This window comes from Monopterus albus, unplaced genomic scaffold (assembly GCF_001952655.1).
Source record: "Monopterus albus unplaced genomic scaffold, M_albus_1.0 scaffold192.1, whole genome shotgun sequence".
NCBI classification, from domain to species: domain Eukaryota; kingdom Metazoa; phylum Chordata; class Actinopteri; order Synbranchiformes; family Synbranchidae; genus Monopterus; species Monopterus albus.
In genome coordinates this window covers 16,885-31,982 of record NW_018128072.1, presented here as the reverse complement: position 1 = coordinate 31,982, position 15,098 = coordinate 16,885, and the positions used below count along the sequence as shown (strand labels likewise).

The 15,098-nt window shown below is 42.6% G+C and overlaps 2 protein-coding genes across 2 annotated transcripts in view; both read right to left on the bottom strand.

Moving 5' to 3' along the window:
- prpf3 (PRP3 pre-mRNA processing factor 3 homolog (yeast)) overlaps positions 1 to 977 on the bottom strand; it is a 7,513-nt gene extending 6,536 nt beyond the window's left edge. Inside the window, 2 exon segments of the mRNA XM_020617574.1 lie at positions 170 to 323; positions 748 to 977. Of these exon segments, the coding sequence (XP_020473230.1) occupies positions 170 to 314 (145 nt within the window). The 5' untranslated portion in view covers positions 315 to 323; positions 748 to 977.
- A 5,456-nt stretch (positions 978 to 6,433) lies between these two features.
- LOC109970227 (circadian-associated transcriptional repressor-like) lies at positions 6,434 to 13,843 on the bottom strand. Its single transcript, XM_020617643.1, has 6 exons — positions 13,640 to 13,843; positions 11,779 to 12,131; positions 11,562 to 11,637; positions 11,135 to 11,213; positions 9,755 to 9,938; positions 6,434 to 9,636 (listed from the first exon to the last, which is right to left on the bottom strand). The coding sequence occupies exons 2-6, from the start codon at positions 12,127 to 12,129 to the stop codon at positions 9,046 to 9,048; spliced, it is 1,281 nt and encodes a 426-aa protein (XP_020473299.1). The 5' UTR covers positions 12,130 to 12,131; positions 13,640 to 13,843; the 3' UTR covers positions 6,434 to 9,045.
- Between the last annotated feature and the right edge of the window lie 1,255 nt (positions 13,844 to 15,098).

Below are 15,098 nucleotides of genomic sequence, written 5' to 3'. Positions count from 1 at the left end.
TGAATTTAAAGAGCAGTGAATGCATGCTCTATTAAATCTAGTGTTAAATGCAACATAAACAGCATTTTCTTAAGGGATATTATGATATTGTCACCACGTATAATGATTTGGTCATCAAAGCTGTTTAATTACCTTAAGTCTATGCATCAATTAAATAGCAGAAACTTACCTATGGTCTTCCTTTTGTCTAGTCCTTTCCCAACACAATGCAAAGCCGCGGTGACCACGGTGGGCTCAGAGAAACCCAGCACCTTCTTCACCGTGCGCTCCACCCATGGCCTCAACTCCTCCACCTCCCGCTTTGGAAGTGACATCTCCAGATCCTGCAGAGCAACACAACATTTAACATCATCATTCATTAACCACATTCTCGTCAACTTGTCTCCGCGAACTCTGATGCCCCGTTCTAACTTATCACGTGATGTAACGTTAACAGTCCCAACTCAAGCTACACAAGCACAAACCTCAGCTCTCACTCACTCGTACACTACCGCTGCACAAACACAAACGGTCACCACTTATTTACTCATAAATATATACACACCGTCAGTCCTATACTAGCTGTTGTTTGCAAGTTCGTAGCTGTACTGTTAGAACAGCTGACACATATGCTAACCAGGAGCAATGTACAAGATGAAACAAAGTACATCCGGCAAAACTCTCAGGTTCCCTGCTAACTATCCTTAGCACACTGCTCTCTTCGAGCTACCAACAAAAGCGAACAACCGCATAATGAGACTCACAAACCTCTCTATTCTGTCTTGATCCTTACACCACTTATGCCGTAAAAGTCAGACAAGCTAAATGATCAGGTTTAAGAAGTAAACGAAAAAGAACGTAAAAGAAAAAACGTCAAACTGCTAAGTTTTCTATAAAAACTTTCTATCTGGTCGCGCCGTTCACACAACGTTTCAGAGACGAGACCCGGAACAGGAAATGGAGGGTGGCTCTCTTTCTTCTTCGTGACCAAAATCGGGCACTCGTTTTAGTTAAATGTACGTTATTTTCATCTAGCGGCTTTAGAAGGAACAGCCCCGAATGTCATTCAAGTCTCTTTCTTAGAGGTGTTGTGATGAAAGGCGTAACAAGCTGTGGTGAAAGTTATGGCTTTAGAAAAGTCAGCCAACCTGTAAAAGTTATTTTTAACCAAAAAAAATTTATAAGTTATACAATAATATAATAAACAGTGGCCTTAATTTGCATTATGAAGGAACTTGTTAAAACGGAAGGTGTTCTTCTTTTAACCCACATAAAATATGACCCCAAAAGTGGCAGTGATGTGTTTTATGTTTACAAGAAACAAATATTAGCTAATTTGCCTAACTATTAACATAGGCGTAAGACATTTATGCATTTTATTGCACTTTAACGTTAGTGGTGGAGAGTATAGTATAGCTATGCTAATACCACAATGTAAAAATACACCATGACAAGGAAAAATACTCCATGTAATATTCTACTTAAGTGCATAAGTATTATCAGCAAAATGTAGACTCCTGAAAGTAGTGTCAAAAATAAAAGTAGGCTACTTATTCACCAGTAAAATGTTCCCTCTTGTCTGAAAGCTTTATAGTTGTAGTTGTACATTGTAAAACTACTGAGACTAGAATGAAATGCTGCCTAACTAACCACAGATTAGTCATGAACTCAGTTCCCCTGGTAAAAGCCAGGGATTATCAAGTGATATCCTTCCACTGTAGGCCCACCCCTTCCTTTTTTCCCTAACTTTGCATGATGTGGGTCAGCTGAGTGCATTTGTAGGCCTATTACTGTGAGCATGAATGTAATACTGAGCCTGAGGCTACACCAGACTGCCAGATCACCCTCCTCCCTCCACAACAGTCCGCATCCACACTTTCATCCAGTGTGTAACCATTGGGATACACTGTATATACACTGCATATTATAGTGTCCCAGACATGCTCTTTTTCTACAGTTAAAACAGTCATTATCATGTCAGCCATGCCTTATTAAATTCACACTCCCCCCCGTCATCAACCCCTTCATAAGCTGATTCACCAAAGAAGAAATTTACTTTCTGGCTTTCACTGACCTCTCTCGGACCTACATATCTAGTCTGTTTACATCCAAGTTTACATGCACACTACAGCCCAATTTACCAAAAGAACCATATAGCGCCTTTACACAGTACCCCAGCTTCCCAACACTGGGAAAGCTACTTTACATATTACTTTACACATTTCTTTCTTTCTTTTCGTCTACAATAATGTTAGAAATTATGGGGAAAAAATACACTCGTTGCAGCTTCTCAAAGATGAATATTTTCAGCAGACTGAACATTTTGTTCTTTTGGACAGTTGGTCTGACAAAATAAGACACCTTCAAAAATTACCATGCAACGTGGGACATTTTATGGCCATTTCTTGCTGTTTGGTGACATTCTATAAACAAGACAATGCATCAGTCAAAAAAATTACTGGAAAATTTAGTTATTTTATTAATAATGAAAATATTGTTAGTTGCAGCCCTAGTGATATCTTCAGATAAATTTTGTCATTTTACCAGCCATCCAAAATCCCCAAAATATTCCATTCCATATTCCATATAGAATACAGAAATCTAGCAAATCCTCACATTTTATTAGTCAGTTCAGACACACATAATACCATTATTTTCATAAATTTGTCTTCAGATGTGTAAATCTCTTTCCTGTTTCAACATTAAATTTTGATAAAACAAGTTGATTAAATATTTGCATGACATTTACAAGAGCACTACCTTAATCTGGCTGTAGGCAAATGATCAGGCCAGTAAACAACACACAGTCACTCACAGTGGCCCACCCACACCCCCACCATGTGTGATCAACCTGAATTCCAGGTTGGCACCTCACATGTGCTGTCTGCCGCTCCCACCCCCACCAGCCAGTTCTGTTATGTAATGACACCTCACAGTATGACAATGCCACAGATACTTCTATAAAACTAGATGCACCCAGGCTCTTACCCATACAGAATGACTTCTACTTCCTTTTTGCAGCCAAAACAAGTGTAATACAGCATCATGGGGGCAGGCGGTGAGAGCTGTATGAATTTGTGTACTGTAATGTCAAGCATCTAATCTGCAATTAGTCCAGTACTGGCAAAGAACTAATTACTAAGTCTTTGGTTCCTTTCATTGATGTCAGCTGAGTGTTTGAATGTGCATTATTGGTATAAATATTATATAGAGGCATAATATATGACTTAAAGAACTCCTGGTATTTTGTCAGACAGCTTTTTGATTCATCAAGTGTGTGGTTAGAGTATCATCATGCTGACCCAGTTTTATTTCACTGTATCTGACTAGAGCTGTAAATCATAGTGGAAGATACAATCTCTGGAGACTCTGCTGTCTTTACTTCACACATGGGCCGTGAGGACCTTGTTTTAACTGTGTGCGTGTGCACATCCTAAATCACAAGTCGTTGTTTTTATCACTCATAAGCCTTTGTTTGCCAACCTGCCCTCCTTTATACACCTTCCTTTTTTCTGTCCTTAGTTTATTCTACTGTATGTGGTGATTCCCTTTCACTCACTGAATGTGAATAATTGAGCACCTGAGGAAGATACGTCATCACGAGCGGGCTCCCAACCAAGAACACATTCAGGCCAGAGAAACTGATGGAGATGTTATTTGCCTATAGCCTTGCCGTGCCCCAAATATCACACACAATGTCATGAGATACATGTGCGTCCTTGAACATCCTGATATCTCTGTCTTTACTGTTGGTGGCAACATAGCGATGGGGACCACAGATGACTTTAACCCCACACAACAAGGCCCTTCATTGCTGTGTGTGTCAGAAAAGCAGAAATGACTTAGAAGAAGCTGTGATTTCCTTGACAGGGCTGGTCACTGTGCAGTTTTAATGAGCATTGAGGCAGTTTTGGGACTCGTCTGCACTAAAACCTCCCGAGACTTTGGGTGAGTAAGAGCATGTGTGTGACTGTGCCCCTACCATGTTTTTACATTTGTATGAACACGCGAGTGTGTAGTTGTGAAATCACAGTATGGCTTCACCTCACATGAGTTTTACTGGAGTGCAGTGAGTGAAGTATGGGGGAGGGGGATTTGTAGAATAAGTAAATAAGCACCTCATTGTACCATTCCCCTCATTATGCACACAAGTGCCTTCAGCAGAACTGGACAGACACCCTCAAATCATTTGCTTGTTGGGAGCAATAATGGCATGTGGACCCACAACTAAAACTGACACAAGAGATAAGAGGAGCACCAAGTTTGTTACGTGCAATCCTACTGATGCACATACACACGTTTGTTGGATAATCAGAGAAGTGAGAGCAGAGTGCGGTAGTGATGCAATGACAGTGAAGGTTGCTGCAATGTAGACCTTTATAAAATTATTTTAAATTGCCTTAATGTAGAACTTTTTCAAAACAAAATTGTAGAAGAAAAAGTGAAAAACAAACACAAGACAAATGGGTACAGCAAATAAAATTATATTTACAAATATATGGAAAGAACAAATGTTCTCTATGCTCCCCACAATTGAATGAGGTCTCCTCCATGTGCCCTCCAAACAACCTCTTCCTTTTCCGCTTGCCCCTTCAGTGGAGATAGAAGAGAGAAATGGTGGGGTTGGCGACGGAGAGCAAGGGCTTCACTGCTAAAAACTGCATGGATACAAGGGGGGGCCGCAAGGGAGGAGGAGGGAGGGATAAAGGGAGGGCAGTCTCTGTTGTAGCGTAGCACAGTCAGTGTGTCAGAGACAGGCCCATCACAGAATCAGCCAGTCAGTGTGTCAGAGCGTGTTGCGTGAAGTGGGGCATGCTTGTGCTTCTGTGGTTATGACTCCGGGTGTTAGTGTGTATGCGTGCAGCTGGCTGTTTACATCCTGTCTGAGCAGAAAGAAATCAAACCACACCCTCTTAAAATTGACCACTCCAGCATGTGCATACAGCATCAATAGATGCTGGAGGGGAGAGAAAACAATGAATATCTGAACACGTTTAATTTAGGAATTTTAGTCAATTGACTGGAAATCTGAAATAGTTTTGTTGGTTGTCTATAATTTATCTTGCATTATATTTTTCTTGAACCCAGAGCTGCAAACAGTCAATTAATCAAGTGAAATTTACAGAAATTTAATCTGCTACTTCAGTAAGTAAATACTTGATAATAAGTCTTTTTATGGCAAACATTCTCAGGTTCCAGCATCTTCAGCATCAGGATTTGCAGTTTTATACAACTGGAAGCTAAATATCTTTTTAGACTGTTAGCCAGACAAAACAAGACATTAGAACACATCTGTGAAGGGCATCACAATTTTGTCCCCAACATTTTACAGGCTGATTCATCAAGATATAAAAAATTCTAGCTTCAAAAACAAGAGGGGACTTTTACAGAGGACATTTTGGAGCGTGATCAGTGAAGTTAACCTGACTTTCCATGGCTGCAGAGATCAGACTGAAGCAGCCCTGACTTTTCTAAAATCAAGCAAGCAACACAGACACAGCCACACCGGGCTCTTCTTGACTACCTGTCAGAGGTTTATTTACACATCATGGCTTTACGAAATAAACATCCAACCCATAGGAACATGCGTGTTAGCTACAGCAGTGTTTGCGTTCTGTAGTAGCAGCTGGTTGGAGAATCAACCAGCACCTCCCCTCCACCACTGCCAGTCAGATTACCAAGGCTCTAGTCTCACACCTTTTTCCCCCCCTCCTTCTCACTATCCTCTCCTTCATGCCTTCATCACCCCTCACTGTTCCACTAACCCACAGACTTCAAAATGTCGTCTTTAAATCTGCACCCCACTGAGCCACACATCTGTTTAGTGAGAGCCGCCTTTCCAAAACATGAGTCTTACTCACAGAATCGCATCACCTGAAAACATAAAGTGAAAAAGTGTCTGCGCAAACCCAAAGACTCACCAATTGAACACAGGCAGACGGTTTAGCTCTCAAATGTGTCATTTATTTAGAAAAAAAAAACTTTCCTTTTCATCATTATTGATAAAGTAGCAATACGAGTAATATCATGTAAAGATCAGGTGAGAGAAGGATAAGAAAGAAAAGATACTAACAGGAGCAAAGGAGATGTGGGAGAAAGGGCAAGGGCAGGCAAATGCAGCAGAGTGGGGGAGGGGGAGCTACAGTGAGCTTTTACAATGTAAGAAGACAGTTAAAAAAGAGAGAGAGAGATTATTACTGACCAATCAGCAGTGGTCATTTCAGTTAGAAAACATACATGAAAAAATTACATTAACAATGAAAAATAAATGGAGCCAGTTTCTCTGCCGTACCACAACTGTACAAAAACAGGAGTGGAGCTGGAAGACACCCCCACCCTCTGATCCAGAGCCAGCATCCAACACATTGTTCTGTCACATTCAAAGACGGGCTCAGACAGGACAGTCCAACTCTGGGTTCATGACACCACTTACTCCAAAAACCCAGGCAGCATCGTGGAGGCTGCTGGTGGCTTTGCTTTCACTGTGGTGCTTTTTTCTGGAGGAGTCTGGCGCATGGATATACTCCCATCTAGTTATGGAAATAGATCATGAACCACTGAACCAATTTAAAAACATTTTAGTCTAAAGATTTACAACATTTTTTTAATACAAGTAAATCATGTTATTACTAAAGCCCTCCTACATTTGTAAGAATATTGTGAGCAGATTTCCAAATGAAGACAGAGCCATCTATCAAACATCTAAAGTAGAACTGGAATTTGAATAAGAATAGCAGCAGTAGAGGGTGGTGCAAATAAAGATTTCCTCCCTGTCACTGCTTTTTTCAAGTTTTCAAGAGCACCGGCTATAAGTGCGGCTCAGCATGTTCCTGTTCATCCGAACCTAAAGAAAAGCCCCAGAGAAAGGCTACACTTTGATACTACACAAAAACCAGTAGCCACTGCTGTAGAAGGTGGAGATGTAGGCAGTTTGGATTGACTGCAGATGTCACAATACTAGAGCTGGACACTGGTTTTTAAACAGTGGACAGCTGATGATACTGTTGGTTTTAATGCCGTGCACAAGCAGGTGTTCAGACCAAGTCCGGTAAAATGCAACTCCCTGCTGTGTTGGTCAGGGAGTGAGGGGTTGCAGGGGGAGTGTTGTCGCTATGTATGATATTTTGTGATGAGTTTAAGTGAGTGGCTTCATTCGTGTTTCCAACCCACAGGTTTCAATATGTTTTGGTTAGCTATGCTGCTAAACAAAGCTAGGGAAGAGGTTTAGGGCCACTGTACAAAATTAATTTGAGTTCTGACTTTAAACTCAGATTTCTGACTGAGGAAAAAAAGTCAGAATTCTCAGATTAAAGTCAGAACTCAGTTTCGTACAGTGGCCCTAAACCTCTTGTGTACATAGCCTACTCTACTTAGCATCAATTTCTACCACCAGTGTGTCGACACAGATAGATTAACATCCAGCACCCTAACTAGTGGAAACGCATGGTGTGTCGTTGTGGTGTGTTAACTGTGGCCCAAATTCGAGAGTGAATAGCAGTGAATGCTCATGCTAACAAGGTAAACACAAGTCTTCTTCCTGTGGGCATCCATATTTTGATTGTTCCCCTTACATGATTGGTCAATACAGTGCCTTTGTCAGATGATGTAACTGTCCGGCGCAGCAAAAGTCGAACCAGATCCAACTTTTTTCCACAAGGGCTTTGGCATTTTGCCAGAGCCCCATGCGGTGCCGGTGCCAACGGCGGTGAACACAATCCCTCTTAGAAAGGAATGGAAAGCACTGCATTTTTTCACACCTTTGAAATGAAGTCTGAACGCCCGCTATCTTCCAATGAAAACATGTCAGCTTTCCTGACTGAATGTGTATCGGTTTTGTGAAACACAAGCCAACAATCAAAATGCAATATAAATGCACTGAAAAGACTTTTTTCTGAACATATCCTATTTGGTAAAAAGGCACATTAGTCCAATCAGATTATTTCAATCCCTTCAGCTTTTTTCCCCTTATGATAGCAATAAAACCCACAATCTGTCAACAGCATCTTCTCCAAACTCCTAAAAAAAAAAAAGAAAAAAAAACCCCACAACAACTGCAGGCCAAGCTATGCAAGTGCACAGCAGGCGATATTCAGCTACCCAAACAATAAATATAAACAATAAATAAATGCAGTGTCAGATCAACACATGAATAAATTAACTGCAAGACTTGAGTCTTTTTAGTGGTCCTTCCTCAGTCTGGTCTTTAAAAAAAAGCTTCTTGGATGTTCATGCCACTGATTGCCGGTCTGACAGCCAAGCGCCCAAACAGCTTCTGGATTACATTTGAGAGCTGATGACATCATTTTCCAATGACTCCAACACACCACACGTAAAGTTTAATGCTGCGCTCTGTACACTGGGTTTCTCATACCACTAGCTACAAGATTTTCAAATGACTTCAATGTCTCCTTTCCTCTGCAAGCCAGTTACCTTAGTTCTATATACAAGTGAATGCAAAATCAAACACATCTCCTGCCATTAGTCTTGAATCAGCTTCAGCTCACCCTCACTCTGGACTTAATCTAACTCGAGTTCTCTCATGAAATTAAACCTCAGAAGCTTTCATTACGAAAACTGACACCTGCTTTCCTTTTTTCTGATCAATGTCATTCAAGTCAGATGTTTGCTGAAACAGTCAGCTCTGTATACAGTACATTGATTGCTTTCATCCTGAGGAGGAACTATCATTTGCTCCTCAAACTTCTTTGAAATCACTCCCTATTCGACATCACTCAATTACCTGTAAATGACCTTTAAGGTTTAGGTGTTCTTTCCTATGTTCCTCTACCACAATCACATTTATACTAATATGTAATTATCAACTAAGATAGATTAGATCGAAAAGCATTACATCCTGTAATAACCATTGTGGTATGGATGAGGGGTTCTGTGTCATCCATCGTTTGTCTTCAACATCTAAGCGCAGACAGTTCTTTCCTCCCTCTCCTCTCTTTAATGCATCTGTAACCACAGACTTTCAGCCTCAAGTTTTCTTCCTCTCACGGCAGCTTTTAGTTCATTGGTGTAACAAAGTGAGGCCGCCAGCTCTTTGTGCTTGACAACGCATCAGGTCTCTAAGGGGGCGGGGCACACCCTGGGCAAAGGCTTAAGTGTGACATGAGGAGATTGGCTTTGACCCTGACCACTCTCACTCTGTTGTCCAGCAACAAGCTGGCTTTGGCACCGGACTGGCTTCTTCAGATTTTTGGGGTGTTTGCTGGGCGTAGTAGAAGAGACGGAGCTGTCCTGTGTAGCTGGGCTGTCCCTTCCGCTGGGTGGGAGGACATCAGGCTGGTTTTCATTGCTACCTGTGACTGTTGTGCCTTCATGTGCGGGGCAGGCCTTTCGTGGGGACACGATGGGGGCAACGTGCACCCAAGTCAGGCTCGGCTCAGAGCTATGACGTGCTTTGTATTTTGACAGCCTGCCTAGTTCATCACTGCTGCTGTCCTTTCTGTTTATGTACTCATTCAGCTGGCCGTTACAAGCCACATTTGGTGAATTTTGGTCTGCATCACACAACAGTGATGGGGGAGGAGGAGGGCCGTCCTTTTCATCTTGATTCAACCTCTTCTCTTCTGCACTGATATGAGGGCACTTGAGAAGCACAGGTGAAGGCGAGGGAGAGTCTGTACCTGTCCAGCTAAGTCTGCGCTTCTGAAAAATGAACAGCACAGTAATTTGCGAGTAAATACAAATCTCAATTTGTGGTGGTGGTTTTGTCTGTGTGTGCACGAGGAGGCCCTTGCACACACGGGAATGCATGTGTTCTCACCTTGACAGGAATATGTAACTGATCCCTGTGTTTGTGTGGTGGGGTGGAACCAGAAGTGTCTTGGAGGGAATTGGCAGGGGATGTGGTGGTGCTCGAGGCTGAAGAGACAGGCTGAGTGGTGATCTGTGGAAACCAAAGCTTCAGCATCATCTCTATCTGGAGTAGGGTGTTCAGGTACTTTTCCCTAAAAACAGAGAAAGTGAAAAAGAAGATACAAATGTCAAGGGAGGAACAGATGGTGAAGAGATTGTGTTACTGCATAGGAAAACATCTTGGTCTTTATGGACCTATGTATAGAGCTAGATAAAATGTCTTCTCAAGTTTAGTATTTATTCTGCAATGCCAATGAATGGAATAACCAACCCCCAAGGACTAGAGATGTAACAATACCAAAAAGTCATGGTACAATACTGCCATGATATTTATCACGATATTTAAAAAATGAAAAAAAAATGCCCCTTACTAAATAACAAATCAGTGTTTTCTGTATAACATATAGTATATATAAAAGATAATGCAGCAGTCAGTAGCAGTTCTTATAGGAAATAGAATAATATATTATTGTAGTGGCTGGATCTTGTAAACAAAACGAGTCATACCCACAGTGGATCATCAGTGTTTTCGTACCCTCTGGCAGGTTTAACTTCCTTTAGTTTTGTGGTAATGCCGACTAGTATCCCTATAACCACCAGGGGCAGTATTGAGCAAATTGCTGCTTGGCGATTCAAAGCAAGGAGAAGAAGATGCTAAAATACACTAAGACAAGCCACATAAAGTTGAGATTTGGCTTTACTGGAGGCGTTTCTCACACATCGTGGTGTAATTTTTCAGAGAACTACTTAAGGCTGGTTGATAATGGTTGGTTTTGCAATTGCTCATCCAGTTTGTTTGCTCATCTTTAAATGGGGATAGCATTGCCTTTGTTCTGCAGTATTTGCAAGTCATTATGAGTTAGCCAATTTCCTTTCCGCTTGTGAAATGGGCAAACTGAAATGTGCCATACAACAACTCTAAAAGTCGACTATGGAGCGTTCACTATGCCAGGTTTAAATCCTGTGACATGATCGCTGTTATTCCAGCAAAATAACCATATGTAATATCCTGATAGATACCATCACAATCCTGTGATGGTATTGAGACATTTTTCTATCGCAATATCACAAAATTACAATTATTGTTACATCCCTACCAAGCACTGTTCAATAGAGCACAGAATAGGAGATCAGGCTTAAAATGGAAGATCACCTTAATTGTTGTAACTACAATTTAATAATCATTTACACTCTGAAGCCAAGATGTAGCGTGTAGTAATGCTGGGACACGATGGCAGATAACACAAACAATGAGGGTGGATGGTGGGGCAATGCAGATGCATCTTACCCACTGCTGGGTCTCCGTAAAACTCCCACAATCCTCTGGATTCGATCCATGGCAACGCTCTGTTGGAAACTACTCAAACCTGTCAATCAAAAGCAGAATCAGTCAGCATTTACACACCATGGTCACAGAAGTGTCTCTCTCTCTAACCTACGCACACACCACTTCCAGTTGTAATATTGGTAAACTCTGGTGAACTAATGAATCAGCCACAAGACTATTCCTTCACACACACACACACACACACACACACTGCACTTTGGACTACATCAGTGGGCTGCATCAATACTGAATGCTGCACAAAGGGAGAACACTGGACTGCAAAAGACTGAAGCCTCTCAGATCATATAAACCTGTGTTCAGCACCTACACGTTTAACTGCCAGCCTGCACACATGCTTGTCTGGGGGCAGTGATGCAAGGATGCTTACTGCGGTCAAATCGGCCCCTCTTCAGTCCATTCAGCAACTCCAGGAGGGGCCTCACAAAACCCTGTAGCTCAGCACACTGACAGAGGAAGTGGAAGAGAAGACAGATTACTACTCAGTTGGGTCAGGGCCTCGGCTGAATCAGTCTGCTGGGCTTTCCTCTGCACACACATTTCTCTGTCATCTCTCTTCTCATCACTTTCTTTATCATATCACTTACCTTCTGAGCAAACAGCAGGTCTCCCTGTGATTTGGTAATCTGGCCCGTAGGATGCGTCTCTTCCAAGTTGATGTGAGCTGCCTTGCCGCCGCTCTCTGACCTGCATGACTCCTCTTCTATATCTTTATTTGTGAAGCCACTGCACGTCCACTGGGACCCTGGGCTTTCCGATCTCCTGTTTCTGTCAGCAGCAGCCCCGCCCGTCCTACTAATGTTGACAGAGGAAGAGCTATCTATCAGGAAGACATCGGTGTCATCCTCTGCCTGCTCCGAGTCGCTTAACAAGAGGCTGTCGCTGGAGCTCAGGGAGTCAAAAGATGGCTGAGAGGATGTGCTGCCCTGGGACTGCATTGCTGTTGGAGCAATAGCAGAGGGTTAGGTGTTAGTATGGCAGTCAGTTCAGCTTAGAAAGTATATCTAGCTTGGCTGAACACTTAAATCCAACATGTTTTAAATTTGAATGAGCCAGGCAAATGAAGAGAGACAAAAAGTGAAAGGCACAGATAAAAAAAACACTGCTTTCCAGTTGGCAAAACTCAAGTTTTTCCTAACTCACTACCAATAATGATAATTACTCAAAATGGTGGTATACCATTGCCCTAGTTTATCATGATGTAGAGCGAGTGGGGGGAGGCAGTAGGCACACAATGGCAGTACATGTCTGGGCTCCCATTGAAGAGATTGGAGACCGGAGAGAAGAGTAAAATGTGAGGGGGATGGGAGATTGTGGAGTAGTGAAATCAGGATAGGCAGCCTCTCTCTCTCTCTCTCCACTGCCTCTGGTGCTCCCCCCCCCTTGTCTTAAGCTGGATGGCACATACACACACTCACGCAATCCTCTCTGGCTGCATTTCTGTATGCGTCTCATCATCTGCTCCCCCTTCAGATCATCCTGTTCGTTATGCACACAAGCCTGGTACCCCTCTTCCTTTCCTCTTTCACAAACCTGCCCTCCTCCTCGTACTCACATTTTTTTTTAATATTGCGTGTCTGGCTGTGTCTCTTTCTTTCACCCTCTGTGTAATCTGGAGTGCCTGCTGGTCTCTGATCCCACCAACACAGACAGAGGAAATTAAAGAATACACTTAACTGGTACACACCAACACAGCTTTTATCAATATGACAAATACAAGTCTAAACTCACTCACACACAAACAGTCTGTATACCCACACCAAAATAACACCACACTGGCTGAATCCACACAGTGTCCAAGAGTGTTACTGGAACACAGAAACGCTTCTTCAAGCCTTTTACAACAGACAAAATGTTTTGCCATTCACATTTTATTTGTGCCTCGTTGGATTCCCTTCCGGTGGGTTGTTTCCTTTTTAAACCTAATGTCACTCTGTTCACATGCAGCAGCATGTGTCAACTGAAATAAATGGTGCAGGAACAAAATAATTACATTTGGTCTTGAGTCTCACGCCCTTTGGATCATAGCCCGTGATGAATGGGACAGGGGTGAGTCCGCACAGGTAGGCCACGTCTCAGGTGTTGGGTGCCCGTGTGTGTCTGCACACCACGATGCCCACAACAGAAACACACTGCACATTTTATACAAACTGTTCGGTACATTTTTAACCAAGCTAACATCATTTAAAACGACAGAAACCTTTTTTTTTTTTTTTTAATAAACCAAATGTACACGATGAATCGCAAACGACTGCATGTTAATGGTTTGTTTATTAAAAACATCTGGCACAAAGCTACATAAGAAAAACAGCTTTTGACTATAGCCTTCCAACAAATTGTGCCGGGGGCACATACAGGATACAGCGGGACAGGAAATTCCTTCGGGCTAGCCTACCAACTTCAGGAAACGATAGCCACAAAATAAACCACATTAAAGGGTCCACTCACCTTAATGGATGTGAGATAAACCAGCAGCTTCCAGAAACAATCGTTAACGGCTCTGTCTACTCTGATATGACAAACAAGTCACACTCCGGAGCTGGAGCAACATCGGGGTGCCCAGCCTCAGCTCTCTTCCACACGCACTGCCCGGCCGTTTATCCGTTTGTGTCTTTGCTAGCTCTTTCTCTCAGCAGTTTACGAGCGTCAACATGTGCGCGGATCCACGTGCCCACGTTTTGAGCGCATTGTATTGGCTGTCAGCCGGGCGGCGGCGCACGCCACTGGCTGAGCCTTACAGGCAAAGGCCGGGCTTGCTGACCGGCCCGGGCGCTCAAAGACTTGCCCCACTCATGTATCGCTCGTGTGTACAGTGTAGGGCAGGGACGGTGTGCTACAGCCAGTGACTGTAAACACACACGAGCTACGGCGCTGGCCCGAGAGATGCTCAATATGAGGCGCACAGTATTTATGACCCCTCCCCCTCACACCCAAAACATAAAAATCACACGCACGCTAAGAACTGAGAAATAGGAAACATTATGCAACACAGATCGGATTTAATTGAAAATGTATGCAGAACTAAGAGCAGCGCCAAAGCATAGATGACTTTTCCTCCTCACTGGGCAGGATAAGGGACCCCTGAGAGGTAAAATCCGTTAATGCACAATAAACCAAATCCCTCTTGTACTATTCACATTGACTGATATAACAGACTTGACAGTCACCTACAAACAGATGACATATTCAAGGAAAAACAAACATAAAGTGTCTTAGTAAGATGTTGGGCCACCACATGCCACCTTCAATGAACCTTGGCATTGATTCTAAAAGTCTCTGAACTCTACTGGAGCAATGACACCATTCTTCCAAAAGATATTCCCTCACTTGATGTTTTGATGATGGCGGCGGAGACCATCTAACATCAATCTAAAATCTCCCATAGGTGTTCAGCTGGGCTGAGATCTGGTGACTGTGAAGGCCACAACTAATGATTCACCTCATTTTAATACTCATCAAACCGTGCAGTGACCCTTCGTGTGCTATTGATGGGGGTACTGTCATCTTGGAAGGAACCACTCATAGTCTCATTGTCTGTAATGTTTGATAGCTGTGGCCACACCTTGCCACACAGACCATGAAACTGACCATGAAATGGAAAGTTAAGTATATTGTCCAGACAGCATCATGGTCTTGATTCAGTGACGAGATTCAACTTTTACAATCAAGTAATACTGGTACATATATACACCCTTTTGCTCTCTCCTGCTTTCCTCAGTCTTTGAAACGGCTCTTTAAGAATAAAGTCAGTCATCAATAGGCCTGTGCCATACTTGTGTTCCTATAGGAACATAGATCATGTGACATTTCTGATATTATTGCATTGTCCAGCATTGCCAGGAGTAGGTTGACCTTTTATTCCAACATAACTCTTTGATGCTATAGGAGATATCTTTTGTCATATAAC

Bases quoted from the DNA above. Each gene is read 5' to 3' on its own strand.
- LOC109970227 (XM_020617643.1), bottom strand. From the start codon at position 12,129: ATGCAGTCCCAGGGCAGCACATCCTCTCAGCCATCTTTTGACTCCCTG. The intron at 9,939-11,134 runs GTAAGATGCATC...CTCTGTTTTTAG, and splicing joins TTACGGAGACCCAGCAGTGG to GGAAAAGTACCTGAACACCC. The intron at 9,637-9,754 runs GTGAGAACACAT...TTCATTTTTCAG, and splicing joins AGTTACATATTCCTGTCAAG to AAGCGCAGACTTAGCTGGAC.